This window comes from Pseudophryne corroboree (genome assembly GCF_028390025.1).
Source record: "Pseudophryne corroboree isolate aPseCor3 chromosome 3 unlocalized genomic scaffold, aPseCor3.hap2 SUPER_3_unloc_77, whole genome shotgun sequence".
NCBI lineage: Eukaryota > Metazoa > Chordata > Amphibia > Anura > Myobatrachidae > Pseudophryne > Pseudophryne corroboree.
The window spans coordinates 154,043-178,391 of record NW_026967571.1 but is presented as its reverse complement, the minus strand read 5'-3'; the positions used below and the strand labels follow the sequence as shown (position 1 = coordinate 178,391).

At 44.1% G+C, this 24,349-nt stretch overlaps 2 protein-coding genes across 2 annotated transcripts in view; one reads left to right on the top strand and one right to left on the bottom strand.

Moving 5' to 3' along the window:
* LOC134984725 (zinc finger protein 271-like) overlaps positions 1-3,944 on the top strand; it is a 48,631-nt gene extending 44,687 nt beyond the window's left edge. The window contains exon 6 of the mRNA XM_063950232.1: positions 799-3,944. Coding sequence (XP_063806302.1) covers positions 799-2,435 — 1,637 coding nt within the window. The 3' untranslated portion in view covers positions 2,436-3,944. The remainder of the gene's footprint in view (positions 1-798) is intronic.
* LOC134984720 (zinc finger protein 260-like) overlaps positions 1-24,349 on the bottom strand; it is a 197,631-nt gene that overhangs the window by 108,257 nt on the left and 65,025 nt on the right. The window lies entirely within an intron of this gene.

Sequence of the window (24,349 nt, the reverse complement as noted above, 5' to 3'; positions counted from 1 at the left end):
ACCGCTGGATACCAGAGTGGATACGTGGGAGCGGAATCCTCCGCAAAAGCTCCGGAACACAGAGAAACTAAATAATAAACAGTAAGCGGTCTAGCCGCAACACACGGCTACGCCGCGACTCACGAACACCACAGGATGTTAAAGGTGATCGGTTCGGACTCCAGGAAAGATGACAACTTCCGAGTACAGGACCACTGAGGACAGGAACAACCGGATTGAGCAGGACTGGAAACTCTGTAACTGACACAGCAAACAGGAAGCTATCACCGGCGTCTGTGAGAAGTCCTGAGAGTGCTTAAATTTGGGAGCCCTCCAATCAAGATCCAGACAGGGTAATCACATAATGATGCCGTGCAGCTGCATGCTGCACGGCCAGAATACACTTGCACTGATTAATTAAGACCCAGCAACGGGGAACGCGGTCCGACCGTGGCGTCCCCGTTGCTAGGGTCTGAGCGGCTCCGTGCGCCCGGCGTCTAGCGTTGCTAGGGAGCCGGCGGCTGTCTGCCTGCGGCGTCCCTAGTTGCTAGGCGCCGGGCCGCACTGACGGGCGGACCCTCGGCGCCTAACAGATATATCTAAGTCTTATTATAATATTATATTTGTTATTGTGAGTGTTCTCAGGAGGGTGGACACAATGATAGTCTGAGACACAATATTCTAAAGCCTTCATTAAAAGTTACGTTTTAATATACACACACATTTACAATTAAGTGTCCCAGAAAGTCATATCCTATTGTCTGCAAGATTAATATTGTTACAGAAAAGTCACATTTCCATAATGTATTTTATTTCCAGCAGATGGACACACAAGCAGGAATATATCAGAAGGACATCTAATGTTATCCCCGGATTGTGACATAAAAGATAATGACAGTAGACAGGATTCTCCAGGAGATAACCCCATTACCACAATTATACATCCAGCTCTATCAGCTGATACCTCTGATCCTGGGAAATGTTCTCTTGATCTCTCTGATATTGGTGTATCTGTTACAGCTCTGAGAGTAGATGAGTTTCCATGTGCTATAGATGCCAAATGTTTTACACAGAACACAAAGCTTATTAACCCACACACAGGTAAGACAGGTGAGAGGCCATTTCTATGTTCTGAGTGTGGGAAATGTTTTGCACGCAAATCAGATATTGTTATACATCAGAGAAGTCACACAGGTGAGAAGCCATTTCCATGTTCTGAGTGTGGGAAATGTTTTGCACACAAATCAGATCTTGTTAAACATCGGAGACGTCACACAGGTGAGAAGCCATTTCCATGTTCTGAGTGTGGGAAATGTTTTGCACATAAATCAGATCTTGTTACACATCAGCGAAGTCACACAGGTGAGAAGCCATTTCCATGTTCTGAGTGTGGTAAATGTTTTGCACGCAAATCAGATATTGTTATACATCAGAGAAGTCACACAGGTGAGAAGCCGTTTTCATGTTCTGAGTGTGGGAAATGTTTTACAAACAAATTACATCTTGTTAGACATAACAGAAATCACACAGGTGAGAGGCCATTTTCTTGCTCTGAGTGTGGGAAATGTTTTATCCAGAAATCAAATCTTGTTAAACATCAAAGAAGTCACACAGGTGAAAATCCATTTCCATGTTCTGAGTGTGGGAAATGTTTTGCACACAAATCAGTTCTTGTTATACATCAAAGAAGTCACACAGGTGAGAGACCATTTTCTTGCTCTGAGTGTGGGAAATATTTTATCCAAAAATCAGATCATGTTAAACATCAAAGAAGTCACACAGGTGAGAATCCATTTCCATGTTCTGAGTGTGGGAAATGTTGTTTAAGTAAATCACATCTTGTTAAACATCACAGAAGTCACACAGGTGAGAAGCCATTTCCATGTTCTGAGTGTGGGAAATGTTTTGCACACAAATCAGGTCTTGTTACACATCAGAGAAGTCACACAGGTGAGAAGCCATTTCCATGTTCTGAGTGTGGGAAAATTTGTTTCAGTAAATCACATCTTGTTATACATCACAGAAGTCACACAGGTGAGAAGCCATTTCCATGTGCTGAGTGTGGAAAATGTTTTGCACACAAATCAGGTCTTGTTACACATCAGAGAAGTCACACAGGTGAGAATCTATTTTCTTGCTCTGAGTGTGGGAAATGTTTTACCCAAAAATCGTATCTTGTTACACATCAGAGAAGTCACACAGGTGAGAAGCCATTTCCATGTTCTGAGTGTGGGAAATGTTTTGCACACAAATCAGATCTTGTTAAACATCAGAGAAGTCACACAGGTGAGAAGCCATTTCCATGTTCTGAGTGTGGGAAATGTTTTGCATACAAATCAGATCTTGTTATACATCAGAGAAGTCACACAGGTGAGAAGCCATTTTCTTGCTATGAGTGTGGGAAATGTTTTACATGGAAATCACAACTTGTTACACATCAGCGAAGTCACAAGTGAGAAGCCATTTCCATGTTTTGAGTGCTGGAAATGTATTGCACACAAATCAGATCTCATTAAACATGAGAGCAGTCACACGGGTGAGAAGCCGTTTTCTTGCTCTGAGTGCAGGAAATGTTTTACACAGAAATCACATCTTGTTACGTGTCAGCGAAGTCACAGGTGAAAATCCATTTCCATGTTCTGAGATTGAGAAATGTTTTGCACACAAATCATATCTCGTTAGACATAACAGAAGTCACACAGGTGAGAAGCCATTTTCTTGCTATGAGTGCAAAATGTTTTACATGGAAATCACAACTTGTTACACATCAGAGAAGTCACACAGGTGAGAAGCCATTTCCATGTTTTGAGTGTGAGAAATGTTTTGCACACAAATCAGATCTCGTTAGACATCACAGAAGTCACACAGGTGAGAAGTCATTTTCTTGTTCTGAGTGTGAAATGTTTTACACAGAAATCACAACTTGTTACACTTCAGCGAAGTCACACAGGTGAGAGGCCATTTCCATACCCTGAGAAATAAATCAGCACAATAGACATCACTCAGGTGAGAAACCATTTTAATCTTCTGGAGCATACTTATCATTGCCATGCATTGTTCTTCAAGGTTCTTATCCTATCTCCTATGCTTTTTGCAATATACATGCTACCGCAGGGTGAAATAATCAGATGTCATGCCATCATCTACCACTGCTATGCAGATGACCTGTCTTTTGCTCCGGGTACTGAGAACCCAGTACCAATCCTAGATGGTTGTCTAGCTGAGCTCCAGGTGTGGGTGATGCCAGTTGGCTGTGACTCAGTCCTGGTGAAACAGGTCCTTATGATAGAAGCTCACCAACAAAGGGCAGGGCTACAGCTCAGCTTTGCCTACCAACCAGAATTACGCTTGTGGGTTCAGAGTTACAAAATGCTGATCCTGTGCGAAATCTTGGTATCCTGAATCTTGGTATCCTGGATGGTGGAGTGACACTTAGATATCAGGTATCAGCCACAATCAGATCCTCATCTGAGAAATATAGCCAGACTCCAGCACTTATTTCCCTCAGAAGATCTACCTACAGTCATACATGCACTTGTATCATCACGCATAGACTACTACAATGTCCTCTACCTGGGTCTCCCAACAAAAGAATTGCACCGCTTGTAGCTTGTACAGAATGCAGCAGCCAGGCTGTTACCTAACCAGCCCGTTCCTGCCACATAACACCCATTCTCTGCTCCCTTCACCGGCTGCCTGTAAGATGGTGACTGTTACATAATCTTACTGACTCCCAATCCTACATGACCAAGGTCACAGGTACCAGAAGCAGCTTCTGCCTCCTTACTGCCCGGTTACATCCATCTGCAGATGAAGGACTTACCCGGAGTACCAAGAATCCCCAAGCAGTTCTGAGATGACATGGTGGGCGGCACTATTGCTGTAGCAGGGGCTGCCGGAGGCACTGTCTGTGGGTAATGTTGTCCCCAAGTAGTGCTGAGGTGGAAGAGGGGTGGCAAGCAGTAGGGGAGAAAGTGGCAGTAGTGGGGGGGAGACGGTGGGTGGCAGCAGTGGGGGGAAGACAGGGCGAGTGGCAGTAGTGGGGGGAGATGGTGGGTGGCAGCAGTGGGGGGAGACAGGGCGGATGGCTGCAGTACAGTACCAGGGGATGCTGGAGGCAGTACAGAGGTGTATGGGTCCTGCACAGAACCAGTTGATAATTAGACTTAATGATGATTATGCTTCCTTATGTCTAATTAATCCCTTGTATGTGTTACTGTTATTTGCTGTGTCAGCCTTTATTTGTGTTCTGTGTAATAATCCTGAAAGTAGTGCTGCTACCAATCTCATATCATTTGTAGTAACTTGGAAAAGATGAGGAAAAGATGAGATATGAGGTACACTGTCGAAGCTTATAGGGTGTTAAAGATGAACGCAGATGTAACATCATGTATCCCCCTGGAAAATGGTCCTGGCCCTCAGGTATGCGGCCGCAATGTGCATGTGCATTTTGCCAACACAAGCGAACTGTGCTGCGGGCCGCTATTGTGGCTGGGTCTGAATGACCCCCTTAGGGTTTTGGCTCTCCTGTGTATCTGTTTTACTTACCTGTAATGCTGTAATGTAACTTGAATTGTTTCTGTGCTTTAAAGGATATTTTATCCATGTTGTGCAGAGTAAAGTATTTTTTAAGTTTAAAATATAGAGAAAAATCTGTGTATTAAAGATATGAAATAAAGTTGTTTAAAAACAAGATTTCCGTTGAGTCTTTTTATGTGTCTGTGTATTATCTTATTTCCAGATAATTGTCACTATGGTGACAGAAACAATTTCCTGTTAATGTGTCATTTGTGTTGTTACTTTTGTGTCCACATAATATCAGTGTTGCTGTGTATAAATATCCTGTCTGGTGTGTAAAGGTGGGTACACACGCTGCCATTGTGACTGTGCGATTTACCTTGAACTGGCCGGAGCCCAGAACCACCAATAGTGACTGTATGTACTTGTGATTGTGGCTATGTCTGATTTTGACAGCTCATTTGAATAGTGGGGTGACATTACTGAGTTGTGGACTCTTTCTGTATGCGTTTCAAGTCTGAGGTGACTCAAGGCATGCCCTGAAAAAGAGTCACCCCACACTCGAAATGCGTTGCCCAAAGGAGGTCTTTGCACAGGTGAGGTGGATGTGTGTCTCCCATGTAAGGTAAGACCTATTTTATTTCTATATATTTGGGATTTGGAGCTTCATTACCGGACCTCAGCTCAACAAAATCATATATTCTTCCTTGCTGGGATCTCGCACAGCCCCCTCCCCCTAAGGCTTGTATGTTTATTTATTCAAGCATTTGTGAAATAAATTGTACCTTTATTGCATCACTGTACAAGTCTGACGCAAAGAGACCTTTATATGAGGAGTTATGCTGTATTCATTGTGAGTAATGGTACGCTTGAGACATACCTTATAATAACGATACCTTGATGTGTGTTATACTGTTCCTCACTATGTAAGTGAGGTATGCTGTTCCTAAGATCACCTGCATATCTTATTTGTGGGGTTAAGATATAAAGAAACCATTATAAGGGTTATAGCACATTACATTGTCTAAGTGAGGTACGCCACCTCTAATCTACTAAAAAAAAAGATCATTCACTTTCATAAGGAGTACCGCATTATAATCTCATGTATGGAATAATCTTGAACATACAGTGGGGAAAAAAAAGTATTTGGACAGCCACCGATTGTGCAAGTTGACCCACTTAAAAAGATGAGAGAGGTCTGTAATTTCCATCATAGGTACACGTCAACTGTGAGAGACAGAATCTGGAAAAAAAACTATGGAATCACATTGTATGATTATTAAACTATTTGTTTATTCTAGCGGAAAATAAATATTTGGACAATCAGAAAGTTTAACTCAATTCTTTGTAATATAACCTCGGTTGGCAATTACAGAGGTCAAACGTTTCCTGTAGTTCTTGACCAGGTATGCACACATTGTAGCAGGTATTTTGGCCAACTCTTCCATGCAGATCTTCTCTAGATCTGTAATGTTTTGAGGCTGTCGCCGGGCAACACAGACTTTCAACTCCCTCCACAGATTTTCTACTGGGTTGAGGTCTGGAGACTGGCTAGGCCACTCCAGGACCTTGAAATGCTTCTTACAGAGTCACTCCTTAGTTGCTCGGGCGGTGTGTTTGGGGTCATTGTCATGCTGGAAGACCCAGCCACGTTCCATCTTCAATGGTTTTACTGAGGGAAGGAGATTTTTTCCCAAAATCTCACTATACATGGCCCCATTCATCCTCTCCTTAATACGGGTCAGTCGTCCTGTCCTATGTGCAGAAAAGCAGCCCCAAAGCATGATGTTTACACCCCCATGCTTCACAGTGGGTATGGTGTTCTTGGGATGCCATTCATCATTCTTCTCCCTCCAAACACGGCGAGTGGAGTTTATACCAAAAAGTTCAATTTTGCTCTCATCTGACCACATTACATTCTCCCAGTTCTCCTCTGGATCACCAGATGGTCACTGGCAACCTTTAGACGGGCCTGGACATGTGCTGGCTTAAGCAGGGGGACCTTTTGGGCGCTACAGGATTTCAATCCATGACGACGTAGTTTGTTACTAATGGTAACCTTTGTGACTGTGGTCCCAGCTCTCTTGAGGTCATTGACCAGGTCCCCCCATGTAGTTCTGAGCTGATTCCTCACCGTTCTTAAGATCATTAATACCCCATAAGGTGAGATCTTGCATGGAGCCCCAGGTCGAGGGAGATTGTCAGTGATCTTGTATTTCTTCCATTTTTTTATAATTGCGCCAACAGTTGATCTCTTCTCACCAAGCTGCTTGCCTATTGTCGAGTATCTCATCCCAGCCTTGTGCAGCTCTACAATTTTTTCCCTGGTGTCCTTAGACAGCTCTCTGATCTTGGCCATGGTGGAGAGGTAGCAGTCTGACTGTTTGAGGGTGTGGACAAGTGTCTTTTATACAGATAACCAGTTCTAACAGGTGCCATTAATACAGGTAACGAGTGGAGGATAGAAGAGCTTCTTAAAGAAGAAGTAACAGGTCTGTGAGAGCCAGAAATTTTGCTGCTTCGTAGGTGTCCAAATATTTATTTTCCACAAGAATATACAAGTAAATTGTTTAAAAATCATACAATGTGATTTCCTGGTTTTTTTTGTTTGTTTTTTACAGATTCTGTCTTTCACAGTTGAAGTGTACCTATGATGGAAATTACACACCTCTCTCATCTTTTTAAGTGGGTCAACTTGCACAATCGGTGGCTGTCCAAATACTTTTTTGCCCCACTGTAGATACATCCACATATTTCATTGGAAGTTTCTACACATAGGGGGTCATTCCGAGTTGATCGCTAGCTGAAAATGTTAGCTGCATAGCGATTAAGCAAAAAAATGGCACTTCTGCGCATGCGTATGCGGCACAATGCGCACGCATGACATACTTTCACAATGGCCGATGCAGTTTCACACAAGGTCTAGCGATGCTTTTCAGTCGCAATGGCTGGCACAGGGTGATTGACATGAAGTGGGCGTTTCTGGGTGTCAACTGACCATTTTCAGGGAGTGTTCGGAAAAACGCAGGCGTGGCTGGGAGAACGCAGGGCGTGTTTGTGATGTCAAATCCGGTACTGAATAGTCTGAAGTGATCGCAAGCGCTGAGTAGGTCTGGAGCTACACTGAAACTGCACAATTTTTTTTGTAGTCGCACTGCAGTGCATTGGTTCGTACTTCTGCTAAGCGAAGATACACTTCCAGAGGGCGGCGACTTAGCATTTGCACGCCAGCGAAAAACAGCTAGCGAGCGAACAACTCAGAATGACCACCATCATTTCCTTACCATTATGCCTTCTATATACCTGTGGGTCCACTGTGACAGCACAGAAAGTGGATATCTATTGGATCAAGGAATTCCAGTTGTCCTAATTAATTTAGGTTTAGTATAAATATAATTTTCTGTATCATTTACCACACTTCCATTTATATAGGCACAGTAGCGCCATCCTATTCACATTCCCCTGTTTCTATAGTTCTAATTTGGACTTGTTGGGATAAGTCCTTTTTGTGAAATTAAGATACCAAGAAGCAGAAGAAAATAGTTTGGGCCAAGAAACACAAGGAATGGACATAAGACAAGTGGAAAACTGTACTTTGGTCTAATGAGTCTAAATTTGAGATTTTTGGTTCCAACCGCCATGACTTTGTGAGATGCAGAGAAGGTGAGCGGATGGTTTCTGCTAGAGATGAGTGTGTTCAGTTTTACTCGGTTCTCAAAACACCATCTTATTGGGTCATGGACATCACGTGTTTAGGAAAGCCAATAAGAAAAATCCAGATAAAACCGAACTGGCGTTAATTCTGGTGTTACATCCGAACCCACTCATCTCTAGTTTCTGCATGTGTGGTTCCCACTGTGAAGCATGAAGGAGGAGGTGTGATGGTGTGGGGTGCTTTGCTGGTGACACTGTTGGTGATTTAATCAAAATTCAAGGCACACAACCAGCATGACTACCACAGCATTCTGCAGCGCCATGCCATCCCATCTGGTTTGTGCTTACTGGGACAATCATTTGTTTTTCAACAAGACAATAACCCCAAACACACCTCCAGGCTATGTAAGGGCTACTTGACCAAAAAGGAAAGTGATGGAGTGCTGCGTCCGATGACCTGGCCTCCACAATCACCTGACCTAAACCTAATTGAGATGATTTGGGATGAGTTTGACCGCAGAGTGAAGGAAAAGCAGCCAATAAATGCTCAGCACCTCTGGGAACTCTTTCAAGACTGTTGGAAAACCATTCCAGGAGACTACCTCATGAAGCTGATTGAGAGAATGCCAAGAGTGTACAAAGCTGTCATCAAAGCAAAAGGGGGCTACTTTGAGGAATCTAAAATATAAAACAGATTTTGATGTACAGCAACACTTTTATGTTTACAACATAATTCCATATGTGTTATTTCATAGTTGTGATGTCTTTAGTATTAATCTACAATATAGAAAATACTTATAATGAATAAAACCATTGAATAAGAAGGTGTGTCCAAACTTTTGACTGGTACTGTACATACAATACCACTATCTACAGGCAAAACAACACACATAATTATGGCTGCAAATATTACTATACATTTACCTGCTAACAAACACACTCATGTAAACAGAAATGCCACAGTGTGCATTACTCACCGTCAAGTATTTGGTGGTGCAGCTGCACCAGCAAACGCGGCTGACGGCGGTGGAGGTCAGACCACTGCCACTCGAGTTGTACAATGGTCCGCCGCATGTGAACCTTCGCCCATGCGGACCTCCGCGTAGGCCATACGCTTTCGGGCGTTAGACACGTATGGGCCCGTGTGGCCTACGCAGTGGTCCATGATCATGGTGAGGAGCGGTAGCTCGCATGGTGCCAATGGCGTATTCATCACAAATGCTAATATTTATACTGTCTGCCTGCTGTTGATTGGCCGTCAGCTGTGATGCTGACATATATTGATAAACTTTATTGCTATTACTGCAAGTTAACAGTCTGGTACGTGTTCTCGGTTGCGAACGCAATTGCGAGTCTATGCTAATGTTAGTGGAGCTTTTGTAAACAAACTTACTAAAATTCTCTTCCTTCAGCTAAACATTGCAGGATTGTTGTATTAGTGTGTTTTTGTTTTTATGTTATAAAATAAAAATATCTTAAGACACATGAATGCATGATAACAAAAACATATGCAGCATTTTAAAATAAAAACACACGCAAAAAAGTGTCAATAAACACATTACCACATTGTTAATATAGACTATATATATATATATATATATATATATATATAGACAAGAAAAACACTACTGGTGTTAATTAAATATTTACATGCTTTTTTAATGTTTAAACCATAATTTTTATTTATTTTTCATCCACTAGGGGTCACTGGAGTACTCTTGGGATATAAATGGGGTGTTAGTAGGGACAGGCACTTTTAAATATTTAAATTAGTAACCCTCCACCGCCTCCATACACCCAAAGGTACCAGTGTGCCTGTTGTGCCTCACAGGTAATGGCACACGTGGAGGATTCTCCACAAGTTTCTTCTATTTTTGAAAGATTTTTTATTTTTTACACTCAATCCCTTCCCAGCTTATTAAGAAGCTTGTGTCCCTGATTGTTGGTGCTGCTGCCTGCAGCAATTGGCTTGTCGGCGCTCAGGAGAGGAGCACCGCCATAGACCAAACTCAGCTGAGCTGATTGCAGCCTGGGGTTGCCAAAGGAGCTGGACAGAGCTTGTGAAGAGAAGCCCTGTCATAGCCTCCACTAATCTCCGGTAATGAGTGGGCAGGCAGATCACACTGCTGCCGCTCCTTTGCTTTGTCTTGCTGAGGGTGAGGGGCAGTCAGCTCACTGTGCTGCCCGCCCTGTTGGGACTATGTTTTATTTCATTTTACATGTGTGTCGCCCTGCTGCCCTGCCCAGCCATGGCCTGCCCAGCAGTTGCCACTGGGCGCTAAGCCACCGCTGCTCCCCAGCCTCTGGCTCCCTGCCCATCGCCGCTCCCCCCTCCCTCCCACGGTTAGCTTATGCTAACCGCTACCCTCCAGATCTCCAGAGCCACAAACGGTGGGTGCTGCCGCTCTGTCTTCAGATGGGGGAGAGGGGGGAGGCTGACCGTGGACAGCTCTCACTGCTGCTGCGGTCCGCCAGTGAAGGAGATCGCGGGGGAGAGGGGAGTCCCCATAACCAAGCTGCATTTTAATGCAGCAAGCAGCTCTCAGGCTATTAAGCCTGTGTTAATTATGGGGTGTCAGTTATTTTAATGTCTGCTGGGCAAATACACTATCAGACTCTTAAGCCTGTGTTGCAGATGGTGGTGTATCTATATATCTATATATGTGTGTGTGTGTGTGTATATATATCTATATATATATATACGTCTACCACATCAAACAAGCAGCGGCACTCGGAGACTTTGTATCAGTGAAAACTAAGTAACAAATTTATTCCATGTCACAGCAAGGCCAACGTTTCGGGGCAGACGCGCCCCGAAACGTTGGCCTTGCTGTGACATGGAATAAATTTGTTACTTAGTTTTCACTGATACAAAGTCTCCGAGTGCCGCTGCTTGTTTGATGTGGTAGACGTATTTAACATTTCCAGAAGGCACCGGAGCCATATAGCACAGAAGGGTGAGTGCCGGTCCAAAGGACAATATATATATATATATATATATATATAGAGCTGTATCAGCTAATACTGTAATAAGTCTCATCTTGCATGCTTTATTATACATGTGTATAGGCAAGCACATGTCAGGATGCCATTTTAACCTTACTTCCTGGTTCTTCTTGCAGGAAGTTTGGTGCCGGTACTACAACACTCAGCCACTGGAGGAGCAGGGGTGTTATTAGGAATTTTCAGAACAGCACATGTTTAACTGATTTAGTGTGTCCTCAGTGCACAGCACTTTTTTGGTTATACACACTTTAGTTAAATTTTTAGTGAGTCGTGGGACTTGTTTGTCTTTGTATACCTGTCCGTCTGTGTACATAATGAGTAAAGCTCATGCAAATGCAAAAAAGCAGCTTGGCTGCAAGGTCAGTCAGAGTGTGTTGCCTGAGGGAACTACCACTTGCACAATGTGTCTTGCAAATACGGCCACAAATACGAACCCTTACCCTGATCCTCCTTGGGCGATGATGACAGGTGTGATGACTGGCTTACAATCAGAGTTGGCTGCTACACGTAAGGAGCTTGAGATGGCTAGAGCTGAGGCTAGATTGCTACCATCTCAACTGCTGGAGTGGGCTCAGGAGATGCCAAGGACTTTGCAGGGTTTACAATATTCCAGGTCTAGTTCAAATCCGACAAATAGTCATTGGTGGTCTCATAACCTACCGGTGTCAGCTGTGTTGCATTCTGATGATTCCATGTCAGACCTGTTATCTCATGAGGAACATGAGGAAGGTGAATTGGGCCAGGAGTCAGATAATGAGGTTACTGATAGCCCAGCCATTGATAATCTCATCAGGGTAGTACGTCAGGTTCTAAATTTTACTGAGACTGAAGAACCTCTTTCAAATGATAAGGTTTTATTTGCAAAGAAACAGAGATCACCTGTGTGTTTTCCTTATTCAGATTCTATTTACAAGCAGTTAACAGAAGCATGGAAGAATCCAGATAAACGGTTCTCTATGCCTAGATGTTTTCTGTTTAACTACCCATTCCCAGAATCTATGACTATGAAATGGGAAACTCCACCGATGGTGGACTCCTCGGTGTCCAAACTTTCCAAGAAGTTAGCCATTCCAGTCCAGGCTGCTACGATGCTTAAGGACATGTCAGAGCGTAAGCTCAAAGTCAATGTATACAGCAGTAGGAGTGTTGCTTAGACCTGCTTTAGTTGGTGTTTGGGTTAACAAGGTTGTTGTTGCATGGGCAACACAGCTCAAGTTGGGCCTACAATAGGATCTCCCCTTAGACCAGCTTATACTTCTTGCTGATCACATTTGTGAATCTGTTGAGAATTTAGGTACATCGGCCAAGTTCTCACCTTTCTGCGTCTCTAGTTGTGGCCTGCCGGACCCTTTGGCTATATTCTTGGCAGGCGGAGGCAGAGTCAAAATGAGGAATAGAAGCATTGCCTTACACTGGCAATATATTGTTTGGGCCTGAAGTAGACAAATGGATATCTCAGGCCACTGGGGGAAAGTCTGTTTTCCTGTCATTGCCCACACCAGTTCAAAAACGGAAATACGCTGGACCAGCGTTCAAATCCTTTAAAACTCAGTGCTTTGGAGGCCGTGCTAGAGGAACAACCATACAGAGTAGACGTGGTAGAGGACGTGGTTTTCAACAAACCGCTAACAGTCGTCAGGACACAAAGGTCGCTGACAAGCCAGTGGCATGACGGGCTTCCAGCCAATCTCTGATCTTCTGTTGTGGGAGCACGCCTGTAGACGTTTCACTTGGTGTACTTTCAGACATCCACAGTTTGGTGGATCCGCAATTTAGTATTCAAGGGTTACAAAATAGAGTTTGATTGTCTACCACCAATACGGTGTTTCAAGACAGGCCTGTCTGTGTCAGGAGACAAGAAGGTGGTTCTGCAGACCGCAATTCAGTCTCTCGTAGATGCAGCAGTTTTGATTCAGGTTCCAGTTCAACAGGGTCAAGGTTATTATTCCAATCTTTATGTAGTACCAAAGCCAGAGAGCTTGGTCAGACCGATATTGAACGTGAAGGGGCTCAATCAGTACGTCACTTACTACAGATTCAAGATGGAATACCTGCGGTCAGTGATTGCAGGTGTAGAACCACAGGAATTAATGATTTCGCTGGATATCAAGGATGCGTACTTACACATTCCGATTTGGCCACTGCATCAAGTGTACTTAAGGTTTGCAGTACAACAAAACCATTATCAATTTCAAGCACTACCGTTTGGCCTCTCGTCAGCACCTCGGGTATTGATGAAGGTGATGTCTGTGATGATAGCTCATCTCAGATCCCTGGGAGTGATAATAGTTCCGTACTTAGACGATCTTCTCATCAAGGCTCCGTCTCAACAAGTACTCCTTCAACATGCCTTACTAACGTACAATGTACTGGTTCAGCACGGTTGGATTGTGAAGAATTCAAGCCTGGTCCCATCTCAAAGACTTCAATTCTTACGAATGAATCTGGATATGGTGGACCAACGAACTTACTTGCCAGAACAGAAAGTACAAAGTATTCATCATCTGGTGAAGCTGGTGCTCAAACTACGGACAGTTTCGGTGCATCTGTGCATTAGACTGTTAGGAAAGATGGTGACATCTTTCGAAGCACTCCAGTTCGGAAGGTTTCACTCATGTCCTTTTCAACTGGATGTTCTCGCACAGTGGTCAGGCTCGCATCTACAAATCAATCAGTTGGTTGTCTGAAGGGGCCAGATGTAGCCCTACTCTGGTGGCTCCACATACACAATCCCACCGCAGAAATGTTTGGAGTCTGGAGTTGGATAATTCTGACAATTGTACTGCCATTCAACCGCCTCCCTTATCATTGGAGGGGATTTTAACCTGCTGTCCTCAAATGTTTTGGACAGGACTACTCCCGGGAATAAACGTGCACCTAATCCGGAGGTTGGGATCCCATATGTTGCTTGTGAGTTGGGGGTGTTGGATGTGTGGAGGGTGTGTCATCCATTGGAATGTGACTATACCTGTTTATCAGCTGCTCATGGCACGCTCTCCCGCATTGAATATCTTCTGCTGGCTGGACACACTTTTTCTAGGGTTTTAGATTCCAAAATAGAACCCATCCACCTGTCTGATCATGCTTTATGTTGGATGGCGCTCACGGTTGTTACAGACATGGGCCCTATTAGACAGTGGAGATTTCCTTCCCACTTGTCTTCCCTGAAATTTCGCAATATGTTGGAGTCCACGTGGCTTGATTGTAAGACGAATAATTCAGATTGCATTGAAACCCGGCCACTGTTGTTCTGGCCAGCAGCCAAACATGTTATTTCATATTGTAAACATAATGATAGTAGGATGGGAGAGATCTATCTGGAAGGTCAGAGGACTCGGACAGAGGCTTTTCAGGAATTTAAACGCATACCCACTCGTGCTTCTAAGGCTGCTTATTATCACCAGAAAAGTCTATTTGATAATATACTGTCAAACATGGAGGCGAAATATACATATTATAGGGAGGTTATATTTCACAAACATGATAACAAATCTAGTAAACTTCTTTCCAGTTTATTACTAGGCCATAGGCCTCCTATTGCCATTAAAGTGCTTTGCACCTCAGATGGTACTTCTGTCCAGGTCCAATAATTGTATAACTGATACATTCTGGTCCTTTTACTCCCAGTTGTACTCGGAGCCAGTCGTTGATGCGGAGAAGGATGCAGATTTTTGGTTTAAGTACCACTTGCCACAACTATCAGCGGCTCAGTCTGCCTCTTTGATGTCCCCTATTACCCCTGCGGAAACGAGAATGGTTATTTCTAAACTTAAGTCAAATAAACCCCCGGGCCCGGATGGCTTTTCCAATGAATTTTACAGAATTTTTGCCCCCATAATCAGCGAACCTTTAACTGCTGTATTTAACTCTATTCTTCCTGGTAAAGCCCCACCTCAATATTTCAATTCGGCACTTATGAAGGTATTATCTAAACCAGGCCGTGATCCTACCCTGCCTACTTCATACCATCCTATTTCATTGTTGAATTCAGACTACAGAATATTTACTAAAATTATATCTAATAGATTAAAATTGCTTTTACCCCACATCATACACCCTGATCAATCCGGCTTTATACTGTACATGGCCAACAATATGTAGTTAATACCAGGAAAGTCCTTTCTATAATGCAGCATATTCAGGATTCTGGCTGCTCTGCTGATAAAGCGATTCTATCATCAGATGCAGAAAAGGCGTCTGACCTTATATCGTGGAATCACTTATTTAATACATTACACAGATTTGGAGCCCCGGAAGACTTTATTCAATTAATAACCAATCTCTACTTAACCCCCACCACTCAAATTATAGGTAACGGGTATTCATCCCCTCCTTTTTTATTCAGAGGGTACTCGTCAGGTATGTCTTCTGTCTCCACTGCTCTTTGCGGTTGCTTTGGAGCCCCTGGCGATTGCCTTACGTTCATCCTCTGGTTTTTCTGGAATACAGATTGGCGGGATGGAAGACAAAATTGCATTGTTCGCAGACGATACGCTATTATTCATATAGAAACCAGAGGACTCTATCACAACCATAATAAAGATAATTGAACAATTTGGTTCTTTTGCTGGCTTCCGGGGGAATTACTCCAAATTGGAACTCCTACCTATTGCAGGAAATATATCTCAATACAATAACCATCCTATTCTCTCACAATTCCCCCTAGTTTCTTCTTCTCTTAAATACTTAGGAGTCAGAATACCTAAAACACTCCACACTCTTCATAATGAGTGCGCTTGCGATACTGGCTATGTGCGATTTTGGCTAAGTGTCAATTTTGACTATGTCTTCTATAGAGATAACCAAAATTGACTTGCCTGCACAGTCTATCTTTTATTTCGATGCTGACCGTGCGGGACCGCGCATCGGCATCGAATCGGGATCGCAAGGTGACTGTCACCTTGCGATCTGCACTAACTTTTCTTCCGATTCTGACTATATAGTCATAATCGGGTTAAAAAAATCTCACCGTATGTACACACCCTAAGCTTTCATACCTCATGTAAATGCTGCCTTTCCGTCTCCTGAAGAGGGACATCCATCTCATTCATTCCTTGTTCTCTAAGTTTCTTTGTGCTGGTTAAAAGCCCAAGATATCTTATCCAACCTTACAACTGCCTCGATCCGAGGGTGTTCTTAACATCCCAGACTTAGCGGCTTTTGGTAGATCCGTCTCTTTCAGATACATCGTCGACTAGCTCTGGGGTCGTTCTACATTTGTAAATTTTGATCTGGAGAGGGAGATGATGGCTCCTTTTCCCCCTAGCGCATTGCTTCACACCCCAAAAAATATATTCCAACTAATGTCTAATATTTTGTTTAAAGATGTCCACAGCACCTGGTGGCTCCACCAATAAAAAATTGGGGAGGGACCCACGCTTCTCCTCTTTTACTACCTTCTGGGGCAACCCAGCTTTTCCGCCTGGTCCGGACAATGTTGGCTTCACAGTGTGGAGGGAAGCAGGATTGGCATCGATCAGAGATGGAAAGTTATTGTCTTTTTCACAATTGAAAGACAAATATGGTGTACATAATAAGCAATTCTGTATGTATCTCCAGGTTAGACACTTTGCCCAGACATTGCCGGAGGCTATGCCCACTGGGTAGTCACCGGATCCCATGTGCTCTCTAATATCCTTAACCAGCACAAATCTATACCACCTAAACTGTTACTACTCTGATGTAAAAGTTAATAACAGAGATAAGATGTGGCACAATGTTCTTACTCGCTGGAATCCAGACATCCCAAGTTTCCCAGAATTGGGTGATATATTGTTACATATCACAGAGATATAGAAATGTCTCCACTCTGCCTCTCTTCAGGAGGTTTATTTCAAAATGATACTTCGGGCCAATGTTTCTCCTGCTCAGAGACGACATATGGTGCCCGATGATTCTGGAGGCTATTGTCCCCGGTGCCTCCTTCTTCCATAGCGTCTGGCAATGTGGTAGGGTGGCTGTGTTCTGGCACAAAATTATGGGATTTGTAAATCAGATGTTTTCATTGTCATTACAGAGAGACCCTCTGGCGAGTTTACTGCGTGATTTTACCCCGTGGTGCTTGGGCCCAACTGCAAAGAATTTGGCTCCAGCTCTGCATGTGATATTGGCCGTGGCAAAAAAGTTGATTTTGAAATACTGGATAAAACGTATCTCCCCTTCATTAACAGAGGCTAAATTATGATCCTTGGTATTATATACTTGGAGAGGAGAGCCACCCTTCCCGATATTGAAGAGGGAGTCCTTTCCTTTAATAAAAAGTGGGGATGCTGCATTTCAGCTTTGGATGAAGATACACAGATGTGTATGTGTATATATATATATATATATATATATATATATATATAAAAGCTATTTGAAACTACTGCTGGGTATTTGCAGAGATAACTAGAATCATCTCTCTAAATGTTTTGCTGCCCTTAAGGTTCCGGGTGATTTTCTACTATAGTCTATTGTATACTATGACTGCCATAGCATAAGTCAGGCATATCCCTCTCTTTATATCTCCCTGCTATACATGTCCGTGTACACAGTATGTATCCCATTGTGTTTCTGATTCTCCCTTTCTTTTTCTTCTTTCCTTACTTTATTTGTCCTCTATCCTCTTCTTCTTTTTAGTTCTTTAGGTTATTTTTGATGTGATCGCCGTATTAATGTGTAGAAGTCATTTATCTGGACGTATGATGCGGAATCCCAATGCTACATAATGGGGGTCATTCCGAGTTCTTCACTCGTTGCAGATTATCGCTATGCTGCGATTTGTTGCTAATTGCGCATGCGCAAGGCACGCAGGGCACATGCGCTTAGTTATTTAACTAAAAGCTTAGCAGATTTGCAGTGGATTCTGCGGCGCTTTTCAGTCGCTCTGCTGTTCGGTAAATGATTGACAGGAAAGGGGCGTTTCTGGGTGGTAACTCAGCGTTTTCCCAGCGTTTGCAAAAAAACGCAGGCGTGTGAGGGAAAAACAAGGGAGTGGCTGGAGAAACGGGAGAGTGGCTGGCCGAACGCAGGGCGTGTTTGTGACGTCAAACCAGGAACGAAACGGACTGAGCTGATCACAATCTGTGAGTAGGTCTGGAGCTACTCAGAAACTGCTAAGAATTATTTAGTAGCAGTTCTGCTAATCTTTCATTCGCTATTCTGCTAAGCTAAGATACACTCCCAGAGGGCGGCGGCCTAGCGTGTGCAATTCTCCTAAAAGCAACTAGCGAGCGATCAACTCGGAATGAGGGCCAATATCCATTGTTCTCCTAATAGTCATATTCCTCTTGATACATGGAGCTTTTGCAGTTTCACATTGTTACTCGGCCATTTCGGCATTACCGTGTCGATGCGACACGGTTCCCATTCACAAGATAGGGAGAGGCGGCGCTGGAGATGAGCTCATCCCCCGGCGCCGCCTCCACCCCCGCCCCAGCTGCTGCTGCGCCCCCTCCGCTGCTATGGCAACCGACCCGGTATATTGCCGGGTCGGAAAGCCAACAGAGGGGAGCAAATGCCGGATCCCACCCGGTAAGGACACGTTTGTCTTACCGGGTAGGATCCGGCATTTGCTGTCTGAAAGCAGCATGACTGTATTGCTCTTCATTCACCTACTGTTTGTTGATACTGGTATTCCGATTATTTCACATTGTTCCTTACTTTTGTATGTTTTATCATTTCTTATAAAACTTGTCAATATAAAAATAAAATGTAAAACTGGAAACTAATAATAATAAGCTGATAATAACAAGTGTTTTGAACCTAAACATGATATATTTCTACATATGATAATAAAAATACAGCAAAATATTGTAAAATGCGGAAGTGGTAACTGATTTGTGTTTCTATACAATACACATCTGAGATAGGACTGTGTACAAGATGTGGCGTAGAATAGATGATTCGTATTGCTGGTTAATATATCTTTACACTTTACCATATGATTCATGTATATACAAGCCCGGGACCACGAGTCAGCACTGTGGGTGAGTTTATCTATAAAGGTATGTGAGTTTCTTTACGCTGTATCCTGATGAAAGTGTTTGTAATAAAACTGAAACGTTGATGTGCTATAGGCGTTAGTGCCTTTATTCTACTTACATTATAGGACCTATGAGTGCTGCCAGACCACATCTGTTATAACTGCCCCCTCCCCGTCTATCCTCCTTTGACAGTGCATCAAGTCTAATACATAATAGTTCCACTTACACAGGCTGTGTGTGGTGACCCGTTACACTGAATAGGTGAGCTCAGGATACACTCTCATGCTTATTAGTTCCACTTACACAGGCTGTGTGTGGTGACCCGTTACACTGAATAGGTGAGCTCAGGATACACTCTCATGCTTATTAGTTCCACTTACACAGGCTGTGTGTGGTGACCCGTTACACTGAATAGGTGAGCTCAGGATACACTGTCATGCTTATTAGTACCACTTACACAGGCTGTGTGTGGTGACCCGTTACATGGAATAGGTGAGCTCAGGATACACTGTCATGCTTATTACTTCCACTTACACAGGCTGTGTGTGGTGACCCGTTACACTGAATAGGTGAGCTCAGGATACACTCTCATGCATATTACTTCCACTTACACAGGCTGTGTGTGGTGACCCGTTACACTGAATAGGTGAGCTCAGGATACACTCTCATGCTTATTAGTTCCACTTACACAGGCTGTGTGTGGTGACCCGTTACACTGAATAGGTGAGCTCAGGATACACTGTCATGCATATTAGTACCACTTACACAGGCTGTGTGTGGTGACCCGTTACACTGAATAGGTGAGCTCAGGATACACTCTCATGCTTATTAGTTCCACTTACACAGGCTGTGTGTGGTGACCCGTTACACTGAATAGGTGAGCTCAGGATACACTGTCATGCATATTACTTCCACTTACACAGGCTGTGTGTGGTGACCCGTTACACTGAATAGGTGAGCTCAGGATACACTCTCATGCATATTACTTCCACTTACACAGGCTGTGTGTGGTGACCCGTTACACTGAATAGGTGAGCTCAGGATACACTCTCATGCTTATTAGTTCCACTTACACAGGCTGTGTGTGGTGACCCGTTACATGGAATAGGTGAGCTCAGGATACACTCTCATGCTTATTAGTTCCACTTACACAGGCTGTGTGTGGTGACCCGTTACACTGAATAGGTGAGCTCAGGATACACTCTCATGCTTATTAGTTCCACTTACACAGGCTGTGTGTGGTGACCCGTTACATGGAATAGGTGAGCTCAGGATACACTGTCATGCATATTAGTTCCACTTACACAGGCTGTGTGTGTGGTGACCCGTTACACTGAATAGGTGAGCTCAGGATACACTGTCATGCATATTAGTTCCACTTACACAGGCTGTGTGTGGTGACCCGTTACACTGAATAGGTGAGCTCAGGATACACTGTCATGCATATTACTTCCACTTACACAGGCTGTGTGTGTGGTGACCCGTTACACTGAATAGGTGAGCTCAGGATACACTGTCATGCTTATTACTTCCACTTACACAGGCTGTGTGTGGTGACCCGTTACACTGAATAGGTGAGCTCAGGATACACTCTCATGCATATTACTTCCACTTACACAGGCTGTGTGTGGTGACCCGTTACACTGAATAGGTGAGCTCAGGATACACTCTCATGCTTATTAGTTCCACTTACACAGGCTGTGTGTGGTGACCCGTTACATGGAATAGGTGAGCTCAGGATACACTCTCATGCTTATTAGTTCCACTTACACAGGCTGTGTGTGGTGACCCGTTACACTGAATAGGTGAGCTCAGGATACACTCTCATACATATTAGTTCCACTTACACAGGCTGTGTGTGGTGACCCGTTACACTGAATAGGTGAGCTCAGGATACACTCTCATGCATATTAGTTCCACTTACACAGGCTGTGTGTGGTGACCCGTTACACTGAATAGGTGAGCTCAGGATACACTCTCATGCTTATTAGTTCCACTTACACAGGCTGTGTGTGGTGACCCGTTACATGGAATAGGTGAGCTAAGGATACACTCTCATGCTTATTAGTTCCACTTACACAGGCTGTGTGTGGTGACCCGTTACACTGAATAGGTGAGCTCAGGATACACTCTCATGCTTATTAGTTCCACTTACACAGGCTGTGTGTGGTGACCCGTTACATGGAATAGGTGAGCTCAGGATACACTGTCATGCTTATTAGTTCCACTTACACAGGCTGTGTGTGGTGACCCGTTACACTGAATAGGTGCGCTCAGGATACACTGTCATGCATATTACTTCCACTTACACAGGCTGTGTGTGGTGACCCGTTACACTGAATAGGTGAGCTCAGGATACACTCTCATGCATATTACTTCCACTTACACAGGCTGTGTGTGGTGACCCGTTACACTGAATAGGTGAGCTCAGGATACACTCTCATGCTTATTAGTTCCACTTACACAGGCTGTGTGTGGTGACCCGTTACATGGAATAGGTGAGCTCAGGATACACTGTCATGCATATTAGTTCCACTTACACAGGCTGTGTGTGTGGTGACCCGTTACACTGAATAGGTGAGCTCAGGATACACTGTCATGCTTATTAGTTCCACTTACACAGGCTGTGTGTGGTGACCCGTTACACTGAATAGGTGAGCTCAGGATACACTCTCATGCTTATTAGTTCCACTTACACAGGCTGTGTGTGGTGACCCGTTACACTGAATAGGTGAGCTCAGGATACACTCTCATGCATATTAGTTCCACTTACACAGGCTGTGTGTGTGGTGACCCGTTACACTGAATAGGTGAGCTCAGGATACACTGTCATGCTTATTAGTTCCACTTACACAGGCTGTGTGTGGTGACCCGTTACACTGAATAGGTGAGCTCAGGATACACTCTCATGCTTATTAGTTCCACTTACACAGGCTGTGTGTGGTGACCCGTTACATGGAATAGGTGAGCTCAGGATACACTGTCATGCATATTAGTTCCACTTACACAGGCTGTGTGTGGTGACCCGTTACACTGAATAGGTGAGTTCAGGATACACTCTCATGCTTATTAGTTCCACTTACACAGGCTGTGTGTGGTGACCCGTTACACTGAATAGGTGAGCTCAGGATACACTCTCATGCATATTAGTTCCACTTACACAGGCTGTGTGTGTGGTGACCCGTTACACTGAATAGGTGAGCTCAGGATACACTGTCATGCTTATTAGTTCCACTTACACAGGCTGTGTGTGGTGACCCGTTACATGGAATAGGTGAGCTCAGGATACACTGTCATGCTTATTACTTCCACTTACACAGGCTGTGTGTGGTGACCCGTTACACTGAATAGGTGAGCTCAGGATACACTCTCATGCATATTACTTCCACTTACACAGGCTGTGTGTGGTGACCCGTTACACTGAATAGGTGAGCTCAGGATACACTCTCATGCTTATTAGTTCCACTTACACAGGCTGTGTGTGGTGACCCGTTACACTGAATAGGTGAGCTCAGGATACACTGTCATGCATATTAGTACCACTTACACAGGCTGTGTGTGGTGACCCGTTACACTGAATAGGTGAGCTCAGGATACACTCTCATGCTTATTAGTTCCACTTACACAGGCTGTGTGTGGTGACCCGTTACACTGAATAGGTGAGCTCAGGATACACTGTCATGCATATTACTTCCACTTACACAGGCTGTGTGTGGTGACCCGTTACACTGAATAGGTGAGCTCAGGATACACTCTCATGCATATTACTTCCACTTACACAGGCTGTGTGTGGTGACCCGTTACACTGAATAGGTGAGCTCAGGATACACTCTCATGCTTATTAGTTCCACTTACACAGGCTGTGTGTGGTGACCCGTTACATGGAATAGGTGAGCTCAGGATACACTCTCATGCTTATTAGTTCCACTTACACAGGCTGTGTGTGGTGACCCGTTACACTGAATAGGTGAGCTCAGGATACACTCTCATGCTTATTAGTTCCACTTACACAGGCTGTGTGTGGTGACCCGTTACATGGAATAGGTGAGCTCAGGATACACTGTCATGCATATTAGTTCCACTTACACAGGCTGTGTGTGTGGTGACCCGTTACACTGAATAGGTGAGCTCAGGATACACTGTCATGCATATTAGTTCCACTTACACAGGCTGTGTGTGGTGACCCGTTACACTGAATAGGTGAGCTCAGGATACACTGTCATGCATATTACTTCCACTTACACAGGCTGTGTGTGTGGTGACCCGTTACACTGAATAGGTGAGCTCAGGATACACTGTCATGCTTATTACTTCCACTTACACAGGCTGTGTGTGGTGACCCGTTACACTGAATAGGTGAGCTCAGGATACACTCTCATGCATATTACTTCCACTTACACAGGCTGTGTGTGGTGACCCGTTACACTGAATAGGTGAGCTCAGGATACACTCTCATGCTTATTAGTTCCACTTACACAGGCTGTGTGTGGTGACCCGTTACATGGAATAGGTGAGCTCAGGATACACTCTCATGCTTATTAGTTCCACTTACACAGGCTGTGTGTGGTGACCCGTTACACTGAATAGGTGAGCACAGGATACACTGTCATGCTTATTAGTTCCACTTACACAGGCTGTGTGTGGTGACCCGTTACACTGAATAGGTGAGCTCAGGATACACTCTCATGCATATTACTTCCACTTACACAGGCTGTGTGTGGTGACCCGTTACACTGAATAGGTGAGCTCAGGATACACTCTCATGCTTATTAGTTCCACTTACACAGGCTGTGTGTGGTGACCCGTTACATGGAATAGGTGAGCTCAGGATACACTGTCATGCATATTAGTTCCACTTACACAGGCTGTGTGTGTGGTGACCCGTTACACTGAATAGGTGAGCTCAGGATACACTGTCATGCTTATTAGTTCCACTTACACAGGCTGTGTGTGGTGACCCGTTACACTGAATAGGTGAGCTCAGGATACACTCTCATGCTTATTAGTTCCACTTACACAGGCTGTGTGTGGTGACCCGTTACACTGAATAGGTGAGCTCAGGATACACTCTCATGCATATTAGTTCCACTTACACAGGCTGTGTGTGTGGTGACCCGTTACACTGAATAGGTGAGCTCAGGATACACTGTCATGCTTATTAGTTCCACTTACACAGGCTGTGTGTGGTGACCCGTTACACTGAATAGGTGAGCTCAGGATACACTCTC